The sequence below is a fragment of the Myxine glutinosa genome, chromosome 4 (genome assembly GCF_964187855.1).
Source record: "Myxine glutinosa chromosome 4, kmMyxGlut1.1, whole genome shotgun sequence".
Lineage (NCBI taxonomy): Eukaryota > Metazoa > Chordata > Myxini > Myxiniformes > Myxinidae > Myxine > Myxine glutinosa.
The window spans coordinates 63,103,371-63,124,797 of record NC_136264.1 but is presented as its reverse complement, the minus strand read 5'-3'; the positions used below and the strand labels follow the sequence as shown (position 1 = coordinate 63,124,797).

The 21,427-nt window shown below is 42.5% G+C and overlaps 1 protein-coding gene across 11 annotated transcripts in view; it reads right to left on the bottom strand.

Annotated features, from left to right (window-relative positions):
- Positions 1–3,826: 3,826 nt before the first annotated feature.
- Positions 3,827–21,427, bottom strand: part of LOC137424696 (uncharacterized) — a 161,786-nt gene continuing 144,185 nt past the window's right edge. For 6 of the 11 annotated variants that reach the window (XM_068112424.2, XM_068112426.2, XM_078775802.1 and 3 more), the window contains 3 exons: positions 20,626–20,793; positions 13,017–13,060; positions 3,827–5,167 (listed from right to left, as the gene is read on the bottom strand). In XM_068112424.2, coding sequence (XP_067968525.1) covers positions 13,052–13,060; positions 20,626–20,793 — 177 coding nt within the window. In that variant the 3' untranslated portion in view covers positions 3,827–5,167; positions 13,017–13,051. The remainder of the gene's footprint in view (positions 5,168–13,016; positions 13,061–20,625; positions 20,794–21,427) is intronic. The other 5 variants (XM_078775803.1, XM_078775804.1, XM_068112422.2 and 2 more) reach the window with 2 other exon arrangements.

The window sequence follows — 21,427 nt, the reverse complement described above, 5'->3', positions numbered from 1 at the left end:
GAATGGTCAGAGAGATGTCCACTTTAACAAGCACATGATCAGATGAGCCGATTGGAGCAGAAGAAGAGCAGCAGACATTTTCAGGGAAGTTAGTCATAACCAAGTCCAGAAGAGAAGATGCTCCATTGATTGAGATCCGGGTCGGGAAATTGACAGATTGTGTCAGTCCCAGTGAGTCACAGAAGTCCTTTGCTGAAGAGCCATGGCTGGTGAGAGAGGTACCCACACCCAGCCAAATGGCATGGTGACAATTGAAATCACCACATATGAGGAAGAGAGAGTTGGGATGGGTAGATAGAAGTTGGTCCATGTTATCAGACAGCGAGATGTAGATGGAGTCATCACTGTTTGGTGGACGGTACAACACACATATGAACAAAAGGTGGGAGCGAAGGGGCAGCCGTAGCCAAAGGTATTCCTGGGGGTGAGGTGGAGAGAGGGCAGTGCAGGGCGAGTGAGGAAGAGTTTTTTTATAAAGATAGCAACCCCCCCCCCCCTCCAGGACGAGGCTCAGGTCTATCATACCGGAGGAGGGACTTCTAACACCACTGTTGCATATAGTTTGAAAATGATGATGTCGTAGGTCACGTAGTTTTGCAGCCATCTTGGATAGAAAAACGAACCTCATCCGATCAACACGAAAGTTCACAAACATTATCCCCTACCCATACATATGCAAAGTGTACATTTTTTTTAAAGGTCATATGTCATGTGATGTGCCAGCCATATTAGCTTGAAAGCCGATATCAAACGAAAATCCCTTCTCTGAAACCGCTTCACCGATCGATGTGAAACCTGTCACGGCTGGTGAAAATATGATACTTGAAAACAGCTGAAGGGATTTAAATCAAACTTGTTTATTTTTAGGACAATGAACGAGGGCATCTACCCGTTGTGGGACTATGCAGATACATATTGGCGACACAGTCGCATTGCTCTCGTTTAAATAGAAGTTTGTGCCCGAGTTATTATAATATCCGAGTGATTATATTGTTGTGGATATGAGAATGGTGTTTTTTTATTGTATAGTACATTGTAAAAATATCGCCCTCCTTCCTCCAGTTGTGTATAAAGGTCAAAGTGCATCCCGTAATTAGGTCATAAACAATCATGGTTAGCCAATCATAGATTTCCTCCTTGTTGGTAGTTATTTCCCTATTCTGTGTATTAGGCTAAGGATTTGTCTTCCATCAATTAATACTCCATTGCACTGAATTCAGACAAGGTAGATTCCCTGCACATTCCCCTTTCCTCAATTGCCAACTGCATTGAGCGGTTCACTGAATTCTGCTGCAGCTGTGGGTTGTTGTTTTCGCTCCAAGACTCCATGAGCCACGAGGTCGTCTCGGAGCCAAAGGTGGGAGGAGTCGGCCCAGCGCCGGGGACAAGGCGTGGTCTAGCCAACGCCCCCTCTAAGGGCGGGATCGGTGAGCCCTCGTGACCAATCAGGGCCGAGGCGAGCTCACCGATGGGCGTGTCCTAGCGGCCGGCGGCTGGATCACCTGGGGGCGATATAAAGTGTGTGCGCATGCGTCAGGACGGTGGTTAGTAGTTGGTTGTTGGTGGCTGAAAGAAGAGACAGCAAGCTTTTTTTTGAGAGAGGGGTTGGTGGTTGGTGGCTGAAAGGACAGTTGTTGCTGAAGGAGGAAGGGTTGATGAAGAAAGAGAGTGGCGTTGGAGGAGGACGAGTTGAGTGTGGCGTTAAGTGGCATTAAAGTGGAGCTGAAGAGCCCGGAGTCCAGCACGAAGCGCCCATCCGCTCGCGGTGAACAATACGCGCCGCTGCACACCAAGGCTTTCCCGCCAAGAACGCGAGTCGACTCCGGGAGCGGGACCTCGACGCCTGCAGTGGCCTGGGCCTTCCCATTCCTCCTTCCAGCCAATCCACTCTGCAATTCCCCATGTGAGTCTGTCTTTGTTTGTTCTGTCCCTGGGTTAATTAAGACTGTAATAGGTAAGCTAGAATTTTCACTGTGTCCTTCTGGTCTGTCCCTCTTTCTGCTTTATTTTATTATCTTTCCTTCTTCCTTGGTTTATTTGGTCCTGTAAATAGTAATAAATTATATTCATATTTCAAACCCTCTTTGTCTTCTTCTTCTTCACATCCGCGTCATCTTTGTCTTTTCCTCATTGAATATCTGTGGCACGATTTGGCCAACGTTCAGAATCGGGTCTAGTCATTGTTAACGGTTCGGGCCGCAGCGCCATCCGCTCGGCAATCCAGTAACATCTTATCCGCGGTCCGTAACAATATATTAGCAATTATTTGATAGTTATGCCTGTGAATTTGTTGATGCTGTAAGGTTAAAGACTGATCGGCTTTCACATTTTTAGAATGTGGGTGTGTTCACGTGTGCCAACACACAGGAATTTAAAACTTTGGGTAACATTGGAGTTATCAATAAGTTCATATTGTCACGTGACGGGTATGACTCACGCCATCTTCCGCTACTCATGAAGATCACCGAACAAATCATACCATAGTCATTCTTATCACATTGAGAAACCTTTCGACTCCATCTCTGCAACAACCTCAACATCTGACAAGTTCAATCAATTTTTTTTTTGGACAACTGCATCGACTCGTTCACCAATTTCACACGTGCAATATTCAGCCTCCATTTCTTTGTTGTAACTTCCTCTTCCAGGTTTAATGACATTGTCACATAAACCAGCGACACAGCGGGGAATTTCTCAACCTCCATGTTTATCGATCGGTGTGAACCGTTTACAAGCTCCTTCTGATATGGTGTCGCACCTCTAACGGGTCACGTGACCTTTTAGCGGACTGTACTGCTTAAGCAGAGCAGTTTAACTTATGATCTAAAACCACATTTCCAAGGTTTCCAAACCTATTCAATGTGAGAATCATTACTAAATATGTGGTCAAATAGCACAAAATGAACCTTTTCCATCGGCTTTACTTCAGAAGGGAGCAGAAGAAAAGCTTCCAACACCGGAAACCGGAAAGATCTTTATTGGGAAGTTTGTATATTCCAACTGAAAGTTTGTCGTATTTTGTGCTCGCGTTTCAACCGCACAGAGGCATCCTCCACAAACCTGATTGATTGCGATCTGCCATGAATTTTCTCAACCAAATGTTGACACAGGTATGCTCTGAGAAAGGTGAAGGGATGATTGTACCTTCTTTAAAGCAAGAGGGCCCACACCGGAAACACCAGTTCACCCTCTTTTCGCACGTTGATTAGCATACCTCTTTCAACATTTGCTTGGGCAAATATTATAATTTCTGATCGAGTCCTCATTTAAGATTAGTTTTCCGTTGTGGGATGAGCGAGAGAGAGAGATAGAGATAGAGATAGAGATAGAGAGAGAGAGAGAGAGAGAGAGAGAAAGAGAGAGAGAGAGAGAGAGAGAGAGAGAGAGAGAGAGAGAGAGAGAGAGAGAGAGAGAGCTGAGTTGCACAGAGTGAGTGCTGCTATGTCATCGTCCTTCACACCAAAATGATCACCATTCTGCGCTGTTGAACTTTGACCCCCAGCATGCCATTGCCCATCATTTTCCACCTTAACCCATTACACCTGCAGCTATGCCTCATTACGTTTATTGCAATTGACAGAGGATCTGCTTTGTTCGAACCTTTGCATGCGGATTCACTTTGGAATGAGGCTCCCAAAACTACCCGAGTTGTCCAGAAGTTTGAAAGGAAGATGATAAATGTACCGAAAGTTAATAAATAAAATGATAAAAGTCCTTCATGGATGAATGGATAATATGACCATTAGGTATATGATGCTTCTTTGAAGCCATACGAGGAACGCAGAGGAGAAACACTATGGAGATCACAAAGACGCTCTCTTATAAATAACGTATAAATTATTTTATTTACATAAGTTCATGTTTACAAAACCCACCAACAATAATAATTGTACACCTTCTGCAAAAGGAAACAATTTTTTTTTCTTTACAAATTCATTTTAAATTCCAAAGGCGGATTTTTTCCAAAATGGCTTGTTCATTTGTGATTTACAGGAGTAAAACGATAGAAATGTGACGTCGGCGGTGTCCGTGATGTCTTTCGGAGGCAAAGATGAAGAGTCATGGCAAGCTGAACCCCGCAGGAGGATTCATTAGCTTATGCAACAAAAGAGAGGCTTGCGTAGTTTCACTTTGGAAAAAGGCCGGCATACCGGGAAAAAGATTGGCTGCAAACGTATCAGCTGAAGCCGACGACAAAGTATGTGTTTTAAAACTTCCAAAACGAAACCCACAAATTGCTTTGTAACAGGAATTTGGTGATGACGTATCAAAAGCTGCCACGACTGATGCTCAGAAAAATATTATTTTTTTCTGTTTCGTAATCCCTGCTCACAAGGCGCTTGTTTGTTTTAATATTACCAGATATCCCTTGGATATAAAAGCTGCTGCCGAGAGGCAAACAAACAGATCTTTTACATACAGCACCTTAAAAAGGGAGAGAGGGAGGCTGGAATGAGAAGAGGGGAAATGCGATCTGCTGCCCTGTCTTCCTTCTCCCGCCTCATACTGATTCGTGGTTCATTATTTGTCCAAAAAATAATACTTAAATCATATATTTTTATAGTGCTGTCCATGCCTTTCTGGCTTACAGGGGTCACAACACTGACGAGTAGGTCATGAGGTCTTGCTAGGCACATGGCTAAGCCCTGTACAAGCACAGGCAAAGCGGGTGGGAGTAGGGGTTCTGCCCAAATTCAAATAACTGCCAACATCTTGTAAAGAAGTAGTTCCCAAATTCAACTTACTTAGGCGTTCAGCAGCAAACCTCATGGCTGCAGCGTAAATGAAATTTCACAAATAATTAACAAAAATCAAATAATTTAAGTCCACAGCAGGCACGACTTTCTCTCCAAGCTCTTGGCATGCATCGCCCTCCCCCACCCACTTTCCAGAATGGCAGTGGACATCATGGCTTTTGAAATACTAGCCACAGACAAGACAGAGTTGAACCATAGACTCTCTCTTTCTCAACCACCACCCTTTCATTTTTGTATCTGATGAAGGTGAGAAGAGAGGTGGAAAAGCGAAGATGATGAGAGCAAGGCAAAGAGACTCATTGTAGGCATCATCCAACTTGACTCTTCTCTACCACTCATCTAACGTCGTGCCCTCGTAGATGTCTCTTCATCCCATCTTCAAATCAACACTGCATCAGTGATTGAAAATGCTGTGCATAAAGGGAGTTTGAAAACACACAAAAAAGTAGGGTGAGCTTCAATCACTTCATACATGGATCTGTTAAAGGCATCATCATTATATTTAAATACAGCAGAGTTCTGTCAAATAAAACATGTGATAAGTCGAACAGAACCTTTAATAAGCAGTCTTGTTAATTTGAATGTACTAAGATGAACGCCATTTGCATGAATATATTTAGTGCTTTCGCCTTAACAAGTGTGACTTATGTTTGTTTGAATGGCATTTGGCTGGATTTGACTTGCTCATGAGCGTACTTGATTTGTGCTCTGCTGCACGGCATGTGACTGACTGCATTTGCGCTTAATAGCGAACAAAATGCCTGACACTGCACAGCTTTTGTCCAAGTCGGCTTAAAGGCCTATACAATGGTTTTCTTTTCAGGTTTCCTCTTTCAAGACAAATTATAAGGAATAATACAGTACTTGGTCAAAGGTATGTGGACACCCCTTATAATTTGCGGATTAGGCTGTTTCAGCCACACCCATTGCTGACAGGTATATATATAATCAAGCACACAGCCATGCAATCTCCATAGACAAACATTGGTAGTAGAATCCATACTGAAGAGCTCAGTGACTTTCAATGTGGCACCGACATAGGATGCCACCTTTCCAGCAAGTCAGCTCGTCAAATTTCTGCCCTGCTAGAGCTGCCCCAGTCAACTGTAAGTGCAGTTATTGCGAAGTGGAAACGTCTAGGAGCAACAACAGCTCAGCCGCGAAGTGGTAGGCCACACAAGCTCACAGAACGGGACCGCTGAGTCCTGAAGCGCGTCATGCGTAAAAATCGTCTGTCCTCGGTTGCAAGACTTACTACTGAGTTCCAAACTGCCTCTGGAAGCAACGACAGCACAACTATTTGTCGGGAGCTTCATGAAATGGGTTTCAATGGCCGAGCAGCCACACACAAGCCTAATATCACCATGCGCAATGCCAAGCGTCGGCTGGAATGGTGTAAAGCTCGCCGCCATTGGACTCTGGAGCAGTGGAAACACGTTCTCTGGAGTGATGAATCACGCTTCAACATCTGGCAGTCCGACGGACGAATCTGAGTTGGCGGATGCCAGGAGAATGCTACTTGCCAGAATGCATAGTGCCAACTGTAAAGTTTGGTGAAGGAGGAATAATGGTCTGGGGCTGTTTTTCATGGTTCGGGCTAGGCCCTTTAGTTCTAGTGAAGGGAAATCCTAACACTACAACATACAATTATATTCCAGACGAATGTGTGCTTCTAACTTTGTGGCAACAGTTTGGGGAAGGCCCTTTCCTGTTTCCAGCATGACAATGCCCCCGTGCACAAAGCGAAGGCCATACCGAAATTGTTTGTTGAGATCGGTGTGGAAGAACTTGGCTGGCCTGCACAGAGCCCTGACTTCAACCCCATCGAACGCCTTTGGGATGAATTGGAACGCCGACTGCGAGCCAGGCCTAATCACCCAACATCAGTGCCCGACCTCACTAATGGTCTTGTGGCTGAATGGAAGCAAATCCCTGCAGCAATGTTCCAACATCTAATGGAAAGCCTTCCCAGAAGAGTGGAGGCTGTTATAGCAGCAAAGCGAAAACCAACTTCATATTAATGCCCATGATTTTGGAATGAAATGTTTGACGAGCACATATGGGTGTGATGTTCGGGTGTCCACACACTTTTAGCCATGTAGTGTATATTAAATGATAATGCTCCATGATAAATTGCAACTATTTAGTCTGGGTTAATTTCTTGACAATTATGAACTGTCGTATTGGTGCTTCGCAGGGATGGTGTTGCAGCATAAAGTGCACCGTCCCTTGAATGGATGTTGAGCTGGGTAAACCGTATGATAACATGAGCTGGTAGGCCTGAACTTTCACACGGTGTCTCTCGATGAACAGGGCTGACTGGGGGGCCCTGATGGTGAAAGGCCGGATCTGGATTTGGACCTGAAATAAAGTCCAATCAGATTTTTCTTGTCAACTGCCCAACTCATCGACCAAGTTTCATCTGAATCCATCGGTAAGCTTTTGTGATATCGTGGCATATATCGTTTTTGGCACTATCTCTCAATTGTGAAGCACCACTTTAAAATTATAGCATCCGAATCCGGATCTTCACCATAATCAAATCAATTTGTCCTTGTCACACACCCAACCTACCCACCAAAGTTCCGTCCAAATCCGTCACCAACTTTTTCAAATATCATGCTATATATCGTTTTTGACCCCACCTCTCAATTAGGAAGATTCACTTAAAAATTGAAAAATTCTTTTATCCAGATCTGGATCCGGATCTTCACCAAAATCGAATCAATTTGCCCTTGTCACACACCCAACCTTTCCACTAAGTTTAGTCCGAATCCGTTAATCAAAATAGTGATCCCACTACATAACAGTGGATCGTAAGAGTGATGAATTGTATACAATACCAATACGAGCAGGATCGCAAAAAGCTTGCAGATGTTTTCTGAAAGCTTTCAGCAATCCTGAAGGACGTACATGAATACAACCGCTCCAAACAAAAGGACACGCGTCATGTTTGTCAGTCCAGCTGCACAAAATGAGTGGAGAGGCCCAGTCCCAAGGACAGCACCCTGATAAATAGCAGCTCTCAAGTGCAGTGGGCAGGACAACAACAGTGTCAGAGGAACTAGTGGGTGGTCTCCTCGGTTGAAAGTGCTCATGCCTCCAGACAAGACCGTGAGAGTAACAATGGGAGAGGATGCCAGAAGGCGCTACCAACCACAGGGATGAATGCTTCAAGCTCTCAGTCTTTTTATGCTCTCCACATTAAACAAAACACCTCGTGTGCCTAGGGCTAACCACGTAGTCACAATACCCACCCTTATCCAGGCATGCCAAGTGTGTCCCTTATATACAAGTGCTGCTCAATGTTGGTTTGGGGATTGTTGCCGAGTATGTGCTTTCTGTACCCCAACATATATGTCACTGTGACTACATTCACAAAATTATTGTATGACGTAGTAATAATAATCAAGAGAATCTTTGAAATGTAAAATCACATAGCAACAAATATAACGTCAAAATGAAAACAGCTGTTCACCACCATCTCTTACCCCCATCCAAAACCTTGATCTTTTCTACTCCGGCTAATTCACCCCAGATACTTTTCTTCTTTTTTTGGAAATTCCAACTTCTTTCCTGGAAGTCCTTGCAGTGTTCATATGTTTTATACCTCTCCCACCTCCCCCAAAGCCCTCGCCCTCCCACATTTCTCCCGATGTCCCTGCTCTCAAATGTTGTGTTTGTGTCCTTCCCTCTCTCTCCCCATCTTGTCTACCGCTCCCCTTGTTTTTTGTGTTTTATGTGTCGGTTTCACTTTTTGTGTGATTAATGTTCGCTCTTTCACGAGCCTCGATCTTGTATACGAAAAAAAATGCTCAACATTTATCAAAATTACCACCTGTAAAATGCATGAAAATTACCATTTTCTTCATTATATTGAATACTTGTGTTCCATTCGGTGAAAGTTCAGGGTGTGATTTCATCTCCTCCGACTATAGCTAAATAATATTTGATGCGTGGTCTCATTGTAACGCACAGTGTTAATACTGCAATGCATTGCTGTGTCATGGGAACTAGGGTGAAGGTCCTTTTTAACATTGTGATACCACAAATTTTCAATTTCTTAAATGGTCTATGGAACAAATCTGTTTGTCTGGAGCGTTTGCATTGTTGTCCTGTGTTTTAATCCTACATCTTTCTGTGCTACAAGTCGGACGTTTTGCTATGAGTTTGGAATGTAACAGCTGAAGTCCAATCACATAACGAAATAAACTGCTAAACCCATAAGTAAACTAGAAGGGCACTCAGTAGAGAGCATACCTCTGCCTGGTTGGCCATAACACTCAATGGTGAAGAATCACTTAAAAAATTGTCTTCACCAAAATTGAATCGATTCTTCCATGTCACACACACAACCTGTCCAACAAGTTTCTTCCAAATCCATCCATAACTTTTTGAGATATCCTGCTATGTATGTGTATCCTACCCAACTCATGTATCTTTTTGGCCCTATCTCACAATGGTGAAGAATCACTTAAAAATTAAATAATTCTCATACCCGAATCCATATTCAGATCTTCACCAAAATCGAAACGAATCGTCCTTGTCAGACACCCAACCGGTCCACCAAGTTTCGTCCAAATCAGTCCACAACTTTTTGAGATATCCTGCGATGTATCGTTTTTGGCCCCATCTCCCAATGGTGAAGAATCACTTTAAAAATTCTCGTAGCCGGATCCGAGTCCGGATCTTCACCAAAATCTAATCATTTTGTCATTGTCACATATGCTACATCTCTGCCAAATTTCGGCCGAATCCGTCAACAACTTCTTGAGATCTTTTGTTCACAAACGTACAAACAGACAGACAGACAGGGGTGAAAACATAACCTCCATCTACCTTTGGTGGCGGAGGTAACTAGAACGCCACTCGGTAGAGCACAAACCTCTGCCAGGCTGAAGCGTTTACGTTTTCTATCCACTGATTGGCCGGATCTGGATCCAGACCTGATCCAAAATCAAATCACCTTGTTCTTGTCACCTACCCAACTCATCCACCAAGTTTTGTCATAACTCGTCCACAACGTTTTGGAGAATCATGCTATACTGTATATCATTTTTGGACCCATCTCTCAATGGTGAAGAATCACTTTTAAAAATTATTATATCCGGATTCGGATCTTCACCAAAACCAAATAAATTCGTCCTCGTCACACCCCCCAACCTGTCGCCAAGTTTCGTCCGAATTCATCCATAACTTTTTGAGATAACCTGCTCTACAAACAAAAAAAACCAGACAAATAGACAGGGGTGAAAACATCAACTCTGTCCACCTTTGATGGCGGAGCTAAAAACAAAGGATTCATGAGAGATACACAGACTTGGCATTTAATATGGAATATTTTTTTTGTGGGGGTGAACTTACTTTTCAAGAGGTCTTAGAACCAAAAGTTCATTGGAATTATGTTGAAATTATTCCAGGTTTTGTTCATGTGACCTTTAAAAGAAACAAAAACCACATTTGACATTTCGAAACAAATAAATTGATCCTTGAAAGTGATGTAAACTGATATGGAAGTCAATTCACGGACAGTACTGTGTTAAACTTCTGTACGTTTTCCAAAAGTATCTCTTTATTTTGCACATTAGCCAAAATTTTTTTTAACAAAAACAAAAGTTAAATTACGACTGGGATTACGGACAGTAAAATTACAGTTCAGTACTTCGTGTAACCCCCACGAGCATTCAGGAGAGCACGTACACGTTGAGGCATGCTGTTCACGAGATTTGCCAAGGTTTGGACAGGAATCGCTTGCCATGCAGTGACAATATCCTGTTGCAATTCACGCACAGAGGTCGGCTGCTGGTCCAAGTGGTCGATGTGACGCGTTAATTCTGCCCACAAGTTCTCTATCGGATTCATATCCGGGGGCATGGCAGGCCGCTCCATATGCTCTACACCACGGTCAGCAAGAAAGTGTTGGATCATGCGAGCACGATGAGGCCGTGCATTGTCATCTTGGAAGACAAAGTTTCCTCGACAGGCTGCACGAGCAAATGGAAGCAATGTTTCTTCCAGAATGGCCCTGTACTTGAACTGGTTCAGGTTTCCATTCAGAACAACCAGGTCAGTTTTTCCCCCTGCATGAAAAGCAGCCCAAACGGTCACCCCACCACCTCCAGCTTGGAATCTTGGCACTATACAATCGTTGTTGTAGGCTTCATGCACTTGTCTGCGGCCATCTTGATGATAGACCAGAAATCTAGACTCGTCACTGAAGATCACGTGATTCCAGTGTCCTGGCTGCCATTGACGGTGCTCTCTGGCCCACTGCAATCGGCGCTGGCGATGTTGTCTGGTCAGGCGTGGCTTTCTCAGGGGACGCCTGGCACGATAGCCTGCTTGAACCAGTCGTTGGTTGACTAGCCTTCTGGATACAGGCACATTTGTCAGTTGCTACCACTCAGCCCTAAGCCGATTAGCTGACTTGGTACGGCCATTGCGGACTAACCGGTGCAGCTGGCGATCATCCCTCCTTGTGGTTCTGCGGGGACGTCCTGGCCTCGGTATTGGAGTAGGGACACCCCTCTGAGCATTTCGTTTCAGGATCTTTGACACCTGACCTTGAGTGATGCCATACTGCCGAGCAATAGCACGCTGTTTCATGCCGTAATTTCGTAAAGCCACCACTCCATGACAAACAGCATTGTCGAGTTGACGGACCATCTCCAGAGGAAGCGGCAATAACTTTTGGAGACGTGCAGCAGTTGTTTTCCACTAATACAGAACGCAACAACCCTTGTATACCCGACTGTGAAGCCAATCATCAAATGCACCTGTCCGTACATTTTGCCATGCCACCTGTGATATAATCCTGTTGTTGACGTCTTTCTGCGACAGACAATCAGTGACATTGTCCTTTAAACAAATAAATCACCAAAGTGTAAAAGAAACTCACCAGATTGATATTCTGAGTTAAGAAAGTAAACCCAAGTCAAGAAAAGAAAAAAAAATTCCATATTAAATGCCAAGTCTGTATATAACAAACAGCTCTGCAGTGATCCCCTGGGGAAACCAGAAGGGGGAACCAAAGAGTTAAAATAAACTTTAATATCTAGGAAACGAGTGGTTTAAATTTAACGGAATCATAAACTTTTGTTCACTTTGTCATCTTTGGAGTACGGTAATTACAAATGTAATTAATTAATGCTGTAAGCAGTTGAGTATTTCAGTGTTTATTGCATCCTGAAGTAGGATTACCAAACTTCTCTATTGTAATCAATGACATGGAGTTAATAAAGAATGCTAAAACTGATTTCCAGCATGATTTATGACAACAAAGTGTTCTAAAGTTGTATTTACCCTGCGCCCACGCAGTGAAGCGCAGGGTTAGGCGATCGGTTGTGTACATGTGGCGTATGTGCGTACGTGCATGTCTGCATTTAAAAATAGAATTTTCTCGGCAACTATTGGTCCGATTGACACAAAATATTACCATCGGAGCGCCTGCATAATTTTTCTTTTATAATTATGACGTCATAGGTCACGTGGTGTAGACGCCATCTTGAAAAAACGTTGCACCTCCATATCTCCGAAACCGCTCAATGGAAAGAAATTGAAACATGTCTCATTGTCAAGTTCTCCCCATGGGTAATAAGATATGTTAATGATGATGTCATCAGTACCTTAATTATGACGTCATAATTCGACAGGGACAACGCTTAGTTTGATCAGTTTGCAATTTCTTGAGCATGATCTACGCAATAATTATATTAGAGAATATAAATATATGATGTCATCGCTCATGTGGTCTGGCAGCCATATTGGATCAAATAAAAAAACCCTTAAAAAACAGAAGAGTTGGCTCAAACCAATTTGACCGCAGGGTAAGTATTCTTTGAATAGCATCTAGTTTCTTATACAATTCAAAAGTACAAACAGAAATGAATGAACAGAACTCATGATGAAGGGAAAGGGTCTGCAGCTCCTCAAGAACATCTTTCAAACCACTCATTGTCACTCACATATCCAAGTCTTAACCACAAAATTATTTCTTCTTGCTCATGCTATTTCCTTTATCCATGCCTATTTGTGTTAACCAGAGATTTGAAAGATCTGGGTGAGTCCACATCTAGGTAAGAAAGTGACAAGTACAGTCCTGAGTCCAGGTTCAACATACACTGTAGAATATGGGTCGAGTCTGCATCATAAAAGTCTCAAGTGCGGGGCATGATGTCTCAATTATAGACATAATATGTGAAGTGGATGTCTCAAAGGTCATGTGGACTGAAATCCAAATCATGAGGAGGCGTAGCTCACCTTCAAAGGAGAACGTCTTGAAGAACACTAAAGCATCACCTTCCCTGGTCACATAAGTGGGGCAAACAGATTAGACACAAATCAATTAGGGCAATGAAACCTTTTTTAATCTGTTGCTCACATGTTCCAAAGACAAAATAAAGACTTAGAAGGTTCTCAAAAACATAATTATACACGAGGGTCGGTACGAAAAGAATGCCGCTTATTTTTCAGTTTGTAACCAAAGTGTTGACACCCTGGTGTTGGGCTAGCGGCTAGGGTGCCGGCTTAGGATCCTAGGATCCTGGGTTCGAATCCCGGTCGATCGCTGAATTAACGCCAGGGGGGTTGACTCAGCCTGTCATCCTTCCGAGGTCGGCTAATTGAGTACCAGTTCACTGGTAATTCCCTGTTTGTGGTTAAAGGCGGCAAAAAGGGTTGGCGTCAGGAAGGGCATCCGGCCGTAAAACATTGCTTCAAAAAGGGGACCAAAAAACAACAACAACCACGGTTCCCGAAAAAGGCCAACCCCCGCTTTGCGGGGAAAAATGGCCTCTAAAGGTGGTTATTTTTTTTTTATAACCAAAGTGTCTAAGAAAGCTACGCTAGATCACAATGAAAGGTTTGCATCTCTCGCCAATTTTAAGTTGAGCAGCGCTATGATTGGTCACATGACAACATCAGACCACACTTCTAAAATAGCTGCCCCGCTAGATGTTCGTACGAAGCAGAGGATTTCTTATTGGATTTTTTTTCTTATCGAATCTTATTGAGAATTATTGAATTTTCTACTGCAGAAGAGGTTCCTCCAGTGGATATTCACAGATACGTATCCATCAATGTATACGGTGGGTGACTACAATCGATATGAGCACCGTTAGACTTTGGGCAAAGCGCGGATAACAGAGAAAGAGGAATGGAGTTAGAGTAGTATTGAAGGAAGACTGGAAAGGGAAAGTCGTGGAAGTGAAGATAATTTGTGATAGGTTGATGCTAATGAAGTTGGTGGTGGAGAATGGACTGGTGAATTTTTATCTCAGCATATATGCCACAAACTGGGTGCTCAAACAAGGAGATCGAGTCAAAAGGGTACCAGCTGGAAGGTTATAATTGGTGTAGACTTAAATGGGCATGTGGGACAAGGAGTGGATGGATATAAATTGGAACATGGAGGAAATGGCTATGGCAGGAGAAATGAAGATGGGGAGAGGATTCTTGAGATTGCCCAGAGCCTTGAGCTATTTCTTGTGAATGCAGGGGTCACAAAGAAGGAGGGAAATCTGCTAACCTACAAAGGTGGAGGTCATAGTAGCTAGATTGATTACATATTGGTAAGATAGAGCAACAAGAAGAAGGTTATGATTTGCACAGTTATATTAGGTGAAGCATGGATGAGCCAACTAGGCTGTTAGTAATGGACATGAGGTGGAGAAAAAAAAAAGACAAATGGCGAGTATGAGAAGGGCAAGGATTAAACAGTGGTATCTGACAGGAAAAAAAAAATCTGGTCCTCTTCAGAGGAAGTCCAGAGAAAGCAGAGAGTTATAGATGGATGGAGGAATCGAAGGAATATGGAAGAATGTGAAAGAAACCCAATCATGGTGGCTAAAAAGATGGTGGAGAGAATGAAGGGAGGAAAACCCAAGGAAAAGGAGACATGGTGGTGGAATGAGGAAGTACAAGATAAGACCAAAAGGAAGAATATGGCGTACAAAAAAAATGGAAAACTACATGAGAAGACCAAGCGAGAGAGCGGTATCTATATTATAAAACAGGAGTGTCCGTCCGTCTGTCCGTCCCCAAACTACTCCCTCAGTTTTGGGGCTAGCCCTGCCAAGCCTCCTGTGGAACGTTTTAGGGTCCCATCGGATGTTGTAAGGTAGATATAAGGTTTCAAAAATTCCTCAATAAAATTCTGATTTTGAAATTAACTCCATACCAACCTGCCGTGAATCCGGAAGTGGACAGATGACAAAAATGAGCTGGTTTGATAATATCTCAATACAATCGTCATTTAAAACAGTATTTTGTTAAAGTATCAATTTATGATTGGAATAACGTTTGGAATTGAGTGAATGTAATTACGATTTTGAATTCGTAATTGTATTCACCCAACAGTACGGAACAACTTCACATCCAGATTTAAATATTTGTTTATGTCACGAATGTTGGTAAAACTTTATTTTTTATATCAATGCTATTTAATTTGTGATTGGAGTTATGCTGTTTGGAATGAAAATAGAGATATTGAGTTCAAGTGAAGACGAAATGTCGTGATGGTTTCTACTTTCTAAGCGCGACATTCGTGGATCGCCATATGCAGATTTGCCATTGACAGAGTATAGAACCATTCAAACAGGTACGTTTTTCGTGGAATTCCTTCACCAACCTGCTGCCCATGCTTGATGTTCGACTACAGGTGGCACAGAAATGTGGAATTTATTGGTTCCATGGTTTCCCATTCGCCGTTTTTTTTACTACCTAAGTCTTTCATGAACCTGCTGTCCATGTCTGACGTGCGACTGAAGGTGCCACAGGAATGTGGAATTTATTGGTTTCAGGCTTTAGCATTCACTGTTTCCGCATTGTTTGCTTGCTTATGGCCTCCCGCCCGTACGTAGCACGGGCCCCTCGCTAGTAAGACTATACGTGATAAGGCAAAGAAAACAGTTGGCAAGGCAAGATGGAGAGCAGCACAAGAATGGTGTGATAGTTTGGAAACACCAGAGAGTGAGAAAACCATCCACAGAATATCAAGATCGAGGCAGAAGCAAAAGCGGGACTTAGGGGAGTGTGTGCAATAAAACATGATACTGGTCAGATATTGCATGGAGAAGAGGAAATTAAGAGAAGGTGGAAAGAGTACTTTGAAAGATGATTAAATGTGGAAAATGAGAGAGAAAGGCCCTAATAGAGGCAAGGAAAATGGAGGGACCCGTGAAGGAGGTTAGAAATGCACATGACAAAATTAAATGAATAGTCCCAAGTGGGACAGAGGCCCGTCTCCCGATGGAGGGCGGATGTAGTTGGGGTCCAGTGGTGATAAAGTTGTTTGTCAGTTTGATTCGATAGAAAATTAGGGGCCTGTACCCCTACAGGCCCTCTAAATTTCCATCGAAAAGTCTAATTTTCCTCTAAGCCCTGGGCTGAATGGCCTGATTACACGATTGTATTCACGCAATGAAAACTATGCAGGATGAGCGGGTCCCAAATTGATGAAAAACGTTCCATTAGTTTTTGTCCAGTGAAAGCACCCTTAAACACATTTAGGCCCTAGAGGGTTGTAAAGTAACTTAGGGTCAAAAGTGGTCTAAAGGGTGTAAGAGGTCTAAAGGGTGTAAGAGGTCTAAAGGAGTCTGAAATGTTGAAAGGTTCTTACTAAAAGGACTAAAAAAGAAGAAGAAAGGACTAAAAGGGTCATAAAAGGACTAAAAAGGTCATAAAAGGTCTCAGGAGTCTAAAGGGTCTTTAGGAGTTTAAAGGGTCATTAGGAGTGTAAAGGTCTAATGCATAAATTCCAATAGTAGTGCAGGCCTAAACTGTCTAAGATGTCTATAGGGTCAAAGGGGTCTAAAGGGTTTAGAGAGTTGAAAATGTGTAAGGGTCTAAACTAAAGTGTTTAAAGTGTTAAAAGGGTCATAAAAGGTCTAAAGGGGTCTAAACAGTCTAAATGTCAAATGGGTGTACTGGTGTAAGCAATTTATAGGGTCTATAGGGGGTTTAAAGAGTCATAAGGGTTCTAAAGGGTACGATTCAAAAGTAGCTAGTGTCTAACGGGTCTAAATAATGTATGTCTAAAGGCGTCTAAAGGGTCTTAAAATGTCTAAAAAGGGTCTTAAATGGTCTAAGGTTTTAAAGGGTCTAAAAGGGTCTAAATAGTATGCCCCAATATTCGTTTGGGGTTACAAGGTCTAAAAGGGTCGAAGAGGTCGAAAGGATGTAAGGACCTAAAGTTTTGAAAGGGTCTTAAAAGGTCTAAAGGAGTCCAAAGGGGTCTAAATAGTCTAAAGATCAAAAGGGTCTAGATGTTTAAATGGTCTTTAGGGGTTTAAATCGTCATACTGAGTCTAAAGGTCTAAATGGTATGTTCCAAAAGTAGTTAGGGTCTGGTGTGTCTAAAAAGGGCCCAAATGGATCTAAAGGATGTAAATGTCTAAAGGGTATCAAAGGGTCTTAAAAGGTATCAAGAGTTTTAAATGTCTAAAGGGTCAAGGAGTCTAAACAATCTAACAGGTCAAGAGGGTGTAAAGTGTCTAAAGGGGTCTTAATGGTCATAAGGGGTCTAATAGTTTAAACTCTAAAGGGTCTCAAGGTCCAAAGGGCACATTCCAATAGTAGATGGGGTTTAGAGAGCCCTAAGGGGTATATATAGGGTCTAACTCTAAAGGGTGTAAAGTGTTGAAAGTATCTTAAAAGGACCAAAAGGGTAAAATAACTAAAAAAAATAACTGAAAGGACTGTTCCCTCTCTGCTATCCCCCAACCCCAACCCCAACATCATGAAAATCTGAGAAAAATATTCAAGTTATGATCAAAAAGGTGTTTTTTGTCAATTAGGTCACAGTCTGAAAAAGGTAGCACAAGCACAAAACAAATATCAGGTGCACAACTTCAGTGCAGGTACATTATTATGATGCAAGAACATCTTGGAATTCCAAGCGGTCTTTGAGATTCCGCATTGGCAAAATTGAGCGATGACAAAAAAACGTGTTTTATTTTTTTCAGACCGCCATTTGACCTTGACCTTTAACTCGAAGGGTTATGACGTAAATTAAGTGTAATTTCCCACCTGCTCTAGCTTATCTAGAGAGAGCTTCATTCCAATCGGACAAGCCTTCGTCGAGTTATGGTGAAAAATGTTAAAATGTCTATAATTGGGTCAAGACCTGAAAAAAAGGTCAAGGTCAATTAAAATTATGTTATCTCCGCATATTTTGTATTCACATTATTGATGCAAAATTTCATTCCAAAAATCCTTGTAAATTGGTGGAAAAAAAGGGACAAAAACGTAAATGGTAGTGTAGTAATCCTTGGGGGGTCTATGGAACTCTGTGGTACCATTAAAAATTGGGGAACTAATTGTAGAAACAAACTCTACAACCGCTATAAGCCTCCACCTATCCTATAGGGGGAAGCTTAATGAAGAGGTTTAAGTTAAACAACGAAACATCTCGTGAGATGACGGAATCTCACGATATGTGATGGACATACAAGCATATATTGCATTTTGAGTTCATTAGCTAATTATCTCGCCACCTGGATGGAAATTTAAAAAATGGTTCCATTAATTTTTGAGCATTGACATCATGAATCATAATGCAGAGTTTCAAAATGATCCATTGAACAGCCTTGGAGGAGTAGGGGAAAATCATGAAAAAATGTTTATGGATCCACGGACAAAAAGACCGACCGACTGTCTGACTGACTGACTGATCGTTATGGCTTTAACAGGTCTACTCAACTTTGTCGTACACGAGCTAAAGATGGAAAGCCTGTGGACCATATGAAGTTGCAGTTGAGTTAGTGAACGTGCTAGGAACTGAGGGAGTTAACAACGGTAGAGTTGATTGGGAAAGTGTGGCATGAGGAGAAGACACCAGATGATTGGAGGAATAGCATAATAATACCAATTTTCAAATAAAAAGGGGACATCTTAGACTGTGGAAATTACAGAGGGATAAAATTGATGGAGCATGCTATGAAGATACTGGAGAGGATTGTAGACCGAAGGCTAAGGGAGATTGTGAAGATAGATGCGATATAGTATGCAATCATTCTTGGAAGAATAGTGGATGCAATTTTCATTACGAGACAGTTTCAGGAAAAGATGCTGGAAGGAAATAAGAAGCTGTCATAGATGTAGAGAAGGCACATTATAGGATTCCAGTATAAGTGGTGTATAGGTGTTGGAGGAAGAAGGGCATGCCAGAGAAGATTGTTAGGATCATGATGGAAATGTACAAGGGAGCCAATGCGATTGTCAGGACAACAAATGGGGACTCACAATATTTTAGAGTAGAGGTTGGTCTACACCAGGGTTCTGCACTAAGTCCCTTCCTTTTTGCAACAGTGATGGATGTGCTGAATGATAACATCAGATATAGAGAACTGTGGGAGCTCCTGTTTGCAGACCACTTAGTCATAACAGCAGAGTCAAAGGAAAAGCTTCAGAGAAGAGTGCTGGAATGGCAAGAGAGGTAGAGAGGCAGGGATTCAAGGTTAACGCTAGAAAGACAGAGGTAATGATATGTGGTAAGACTGGTGTAGAGAGGATCAGGATTGTAGATATAAAGGGCTGACACAAGTGGACAAGTTCAAATACATTGGTTAAATACTAAAGGAAGGGGAAGCAGAAATCCAGGACAGGGTGATGGTAGCATGGGGAAAATGGAAGATTAGTGGAGTCGTCTGTGATAGAAGGATACCGAGAAAATTGAAGGTTAAAATTTACAAGACAGTGATTAGATCCATTATAATGCATGGTGCAGAAACATGGGCTTTGAGAAAAGGGGAAGAGGAGTTGCTAGAGTAGACAGAGATGAGAATGCTTCGGTGGGTTCTCAGAGTATCACTAAGAGAGTGGTTAATGAATGAGGAAATACGGAAGAGAGCTGGAGTTGAAAGTATTGCAGAAAGGATTAGAGAGATTAAGTTGTGGTGGTTTGGACACGTTATGAGGAAAAACGATGAATAACCAATGAAGAAAGCATTGAATGAGCCAATAAGAGGGAATAGATTAAGAGGACGACATAGATTAAGGGGAAGGGAGGTAGTGGAAAGAGATATGAAGAGCGTGGGATTGTGAGAAGACGCTGTGGTGGGCAGAAGGGTATGGAGAAGGAGAAGGCGGATCCGAGTGGCCGACCCCTAACTGTTGGTTTAGAATGCAGAGGAGAAAGAATAAGATGAAGAAGAAGAAGAAGAAGAAGATTGCACTCGCATTCTGCAAGCAGCTAAATAACTCAAATTAAAAATGAGTGATGTGAATGATCTCTTAAATTCACAGTTTACAGCTACAGTAATGTTTCAATGTAAATACGGCAAAAATTATAAATTAAGAGGAGGAAGAAACGTGTTATGTTGCCTAACAACCAGTTTGAGTGGAAGCCCTATTGTCTTGGGTCATGTGACCCGCAGTGAGCAGACCGAGGCTGCACCGGCTGACATATATTTGGATATATTCGTTTACGGAAATATTCCGACATTTTTGTGATTTTTTCCTGGGATAATGGCTTTGAGTTGCATCAGAATGTGGAATTTCTGATTTATACCCCACCTAGAAAGTACTCTTACGTTTATGGGGGTGGGTTAGAGAATACCGTAGGAATGGTAGAATTTAATAGGAAATAGCGTGGACCGTGTGACGTGTAGGAGAATTTCGATGTAATAAGTAGGGAAAATGTCGCTTAAGGTTGTGTTTAAATGTCATAATACGAGGGATGATGCCGTGTTAATTAGTAGTAGGGATTAAGATTCATTTCCCCTGTTTGTGATACCCTCTGTGGCCATCCCTAACTTCTCGTATGACTCTCGCGTACCAGCAGCTCACACTGCCCACTGGTTTATTAATTTTTTCCCACCCCATCTCTATTTTTTTTCCCTTCGCTAATTACTCTCTTCTGTTCCGTTACCTCATCCTTCCCTCCTCTATCCTTTCCTCCATCCTTCCTTGGCTTGCTTGCAAACCCGCATCCCATGTCCCGTCGTGTTCTTACTGCGTTGCTTTTCTTCATGCTTTTAACTGCCCTTCTCTCCACCCTGTTCACGATGTGTGTCTGCATACTGATGAGCTCAGGATTCTGAAACGAAACCAAATATGCAACGAATGTAGATTTATCGCATTTAACCCCGACATGCCTACAGGCTCATCTCTCCCTCGCCCACCCCCCATGGGTCCTCTCACCCCCAACCATCATCCAATAACCCCCACCCCCCTACCATCCCCATCACCAGTCCTCCTACTTCCTCATCCCTAATTCCTCCCCCTTCTCTACAATACACATCTCACATTGGAGGTCTCTGTTAAAACAATTAGTAGATCTCTCCATACAGTTTTCTAGTACTGCGACTCCAGACCTTGTATTCACAGAAACGTCGCATCTTAAGATGTATTTGACTCTTCTTGGTCTCTCCACAGCTATTCTATTTTCGGTGAAGACAGGCCTTTCCCCAGCTCCGGTACTGAGCAATGTGTTTATGTAAAAAGCTCCAACTCCCACTGCATATGTTATCTGTTAACCGTTGCTAACTCCATGGAATACCACATTCTACATAGTCCTCTTGACAACCATCATAAAGTTTGTCTGTGTGGTATCCTATCCACCTTGGAATAACAACAAAATGTACATGTCTCTTTATAGTGGTGGTTCGTGTGCAGCCTGTGGCTGCTGGTTGCATCGTTTTCTGGGGGCGTGGCTGCCGCTGATGCAATAA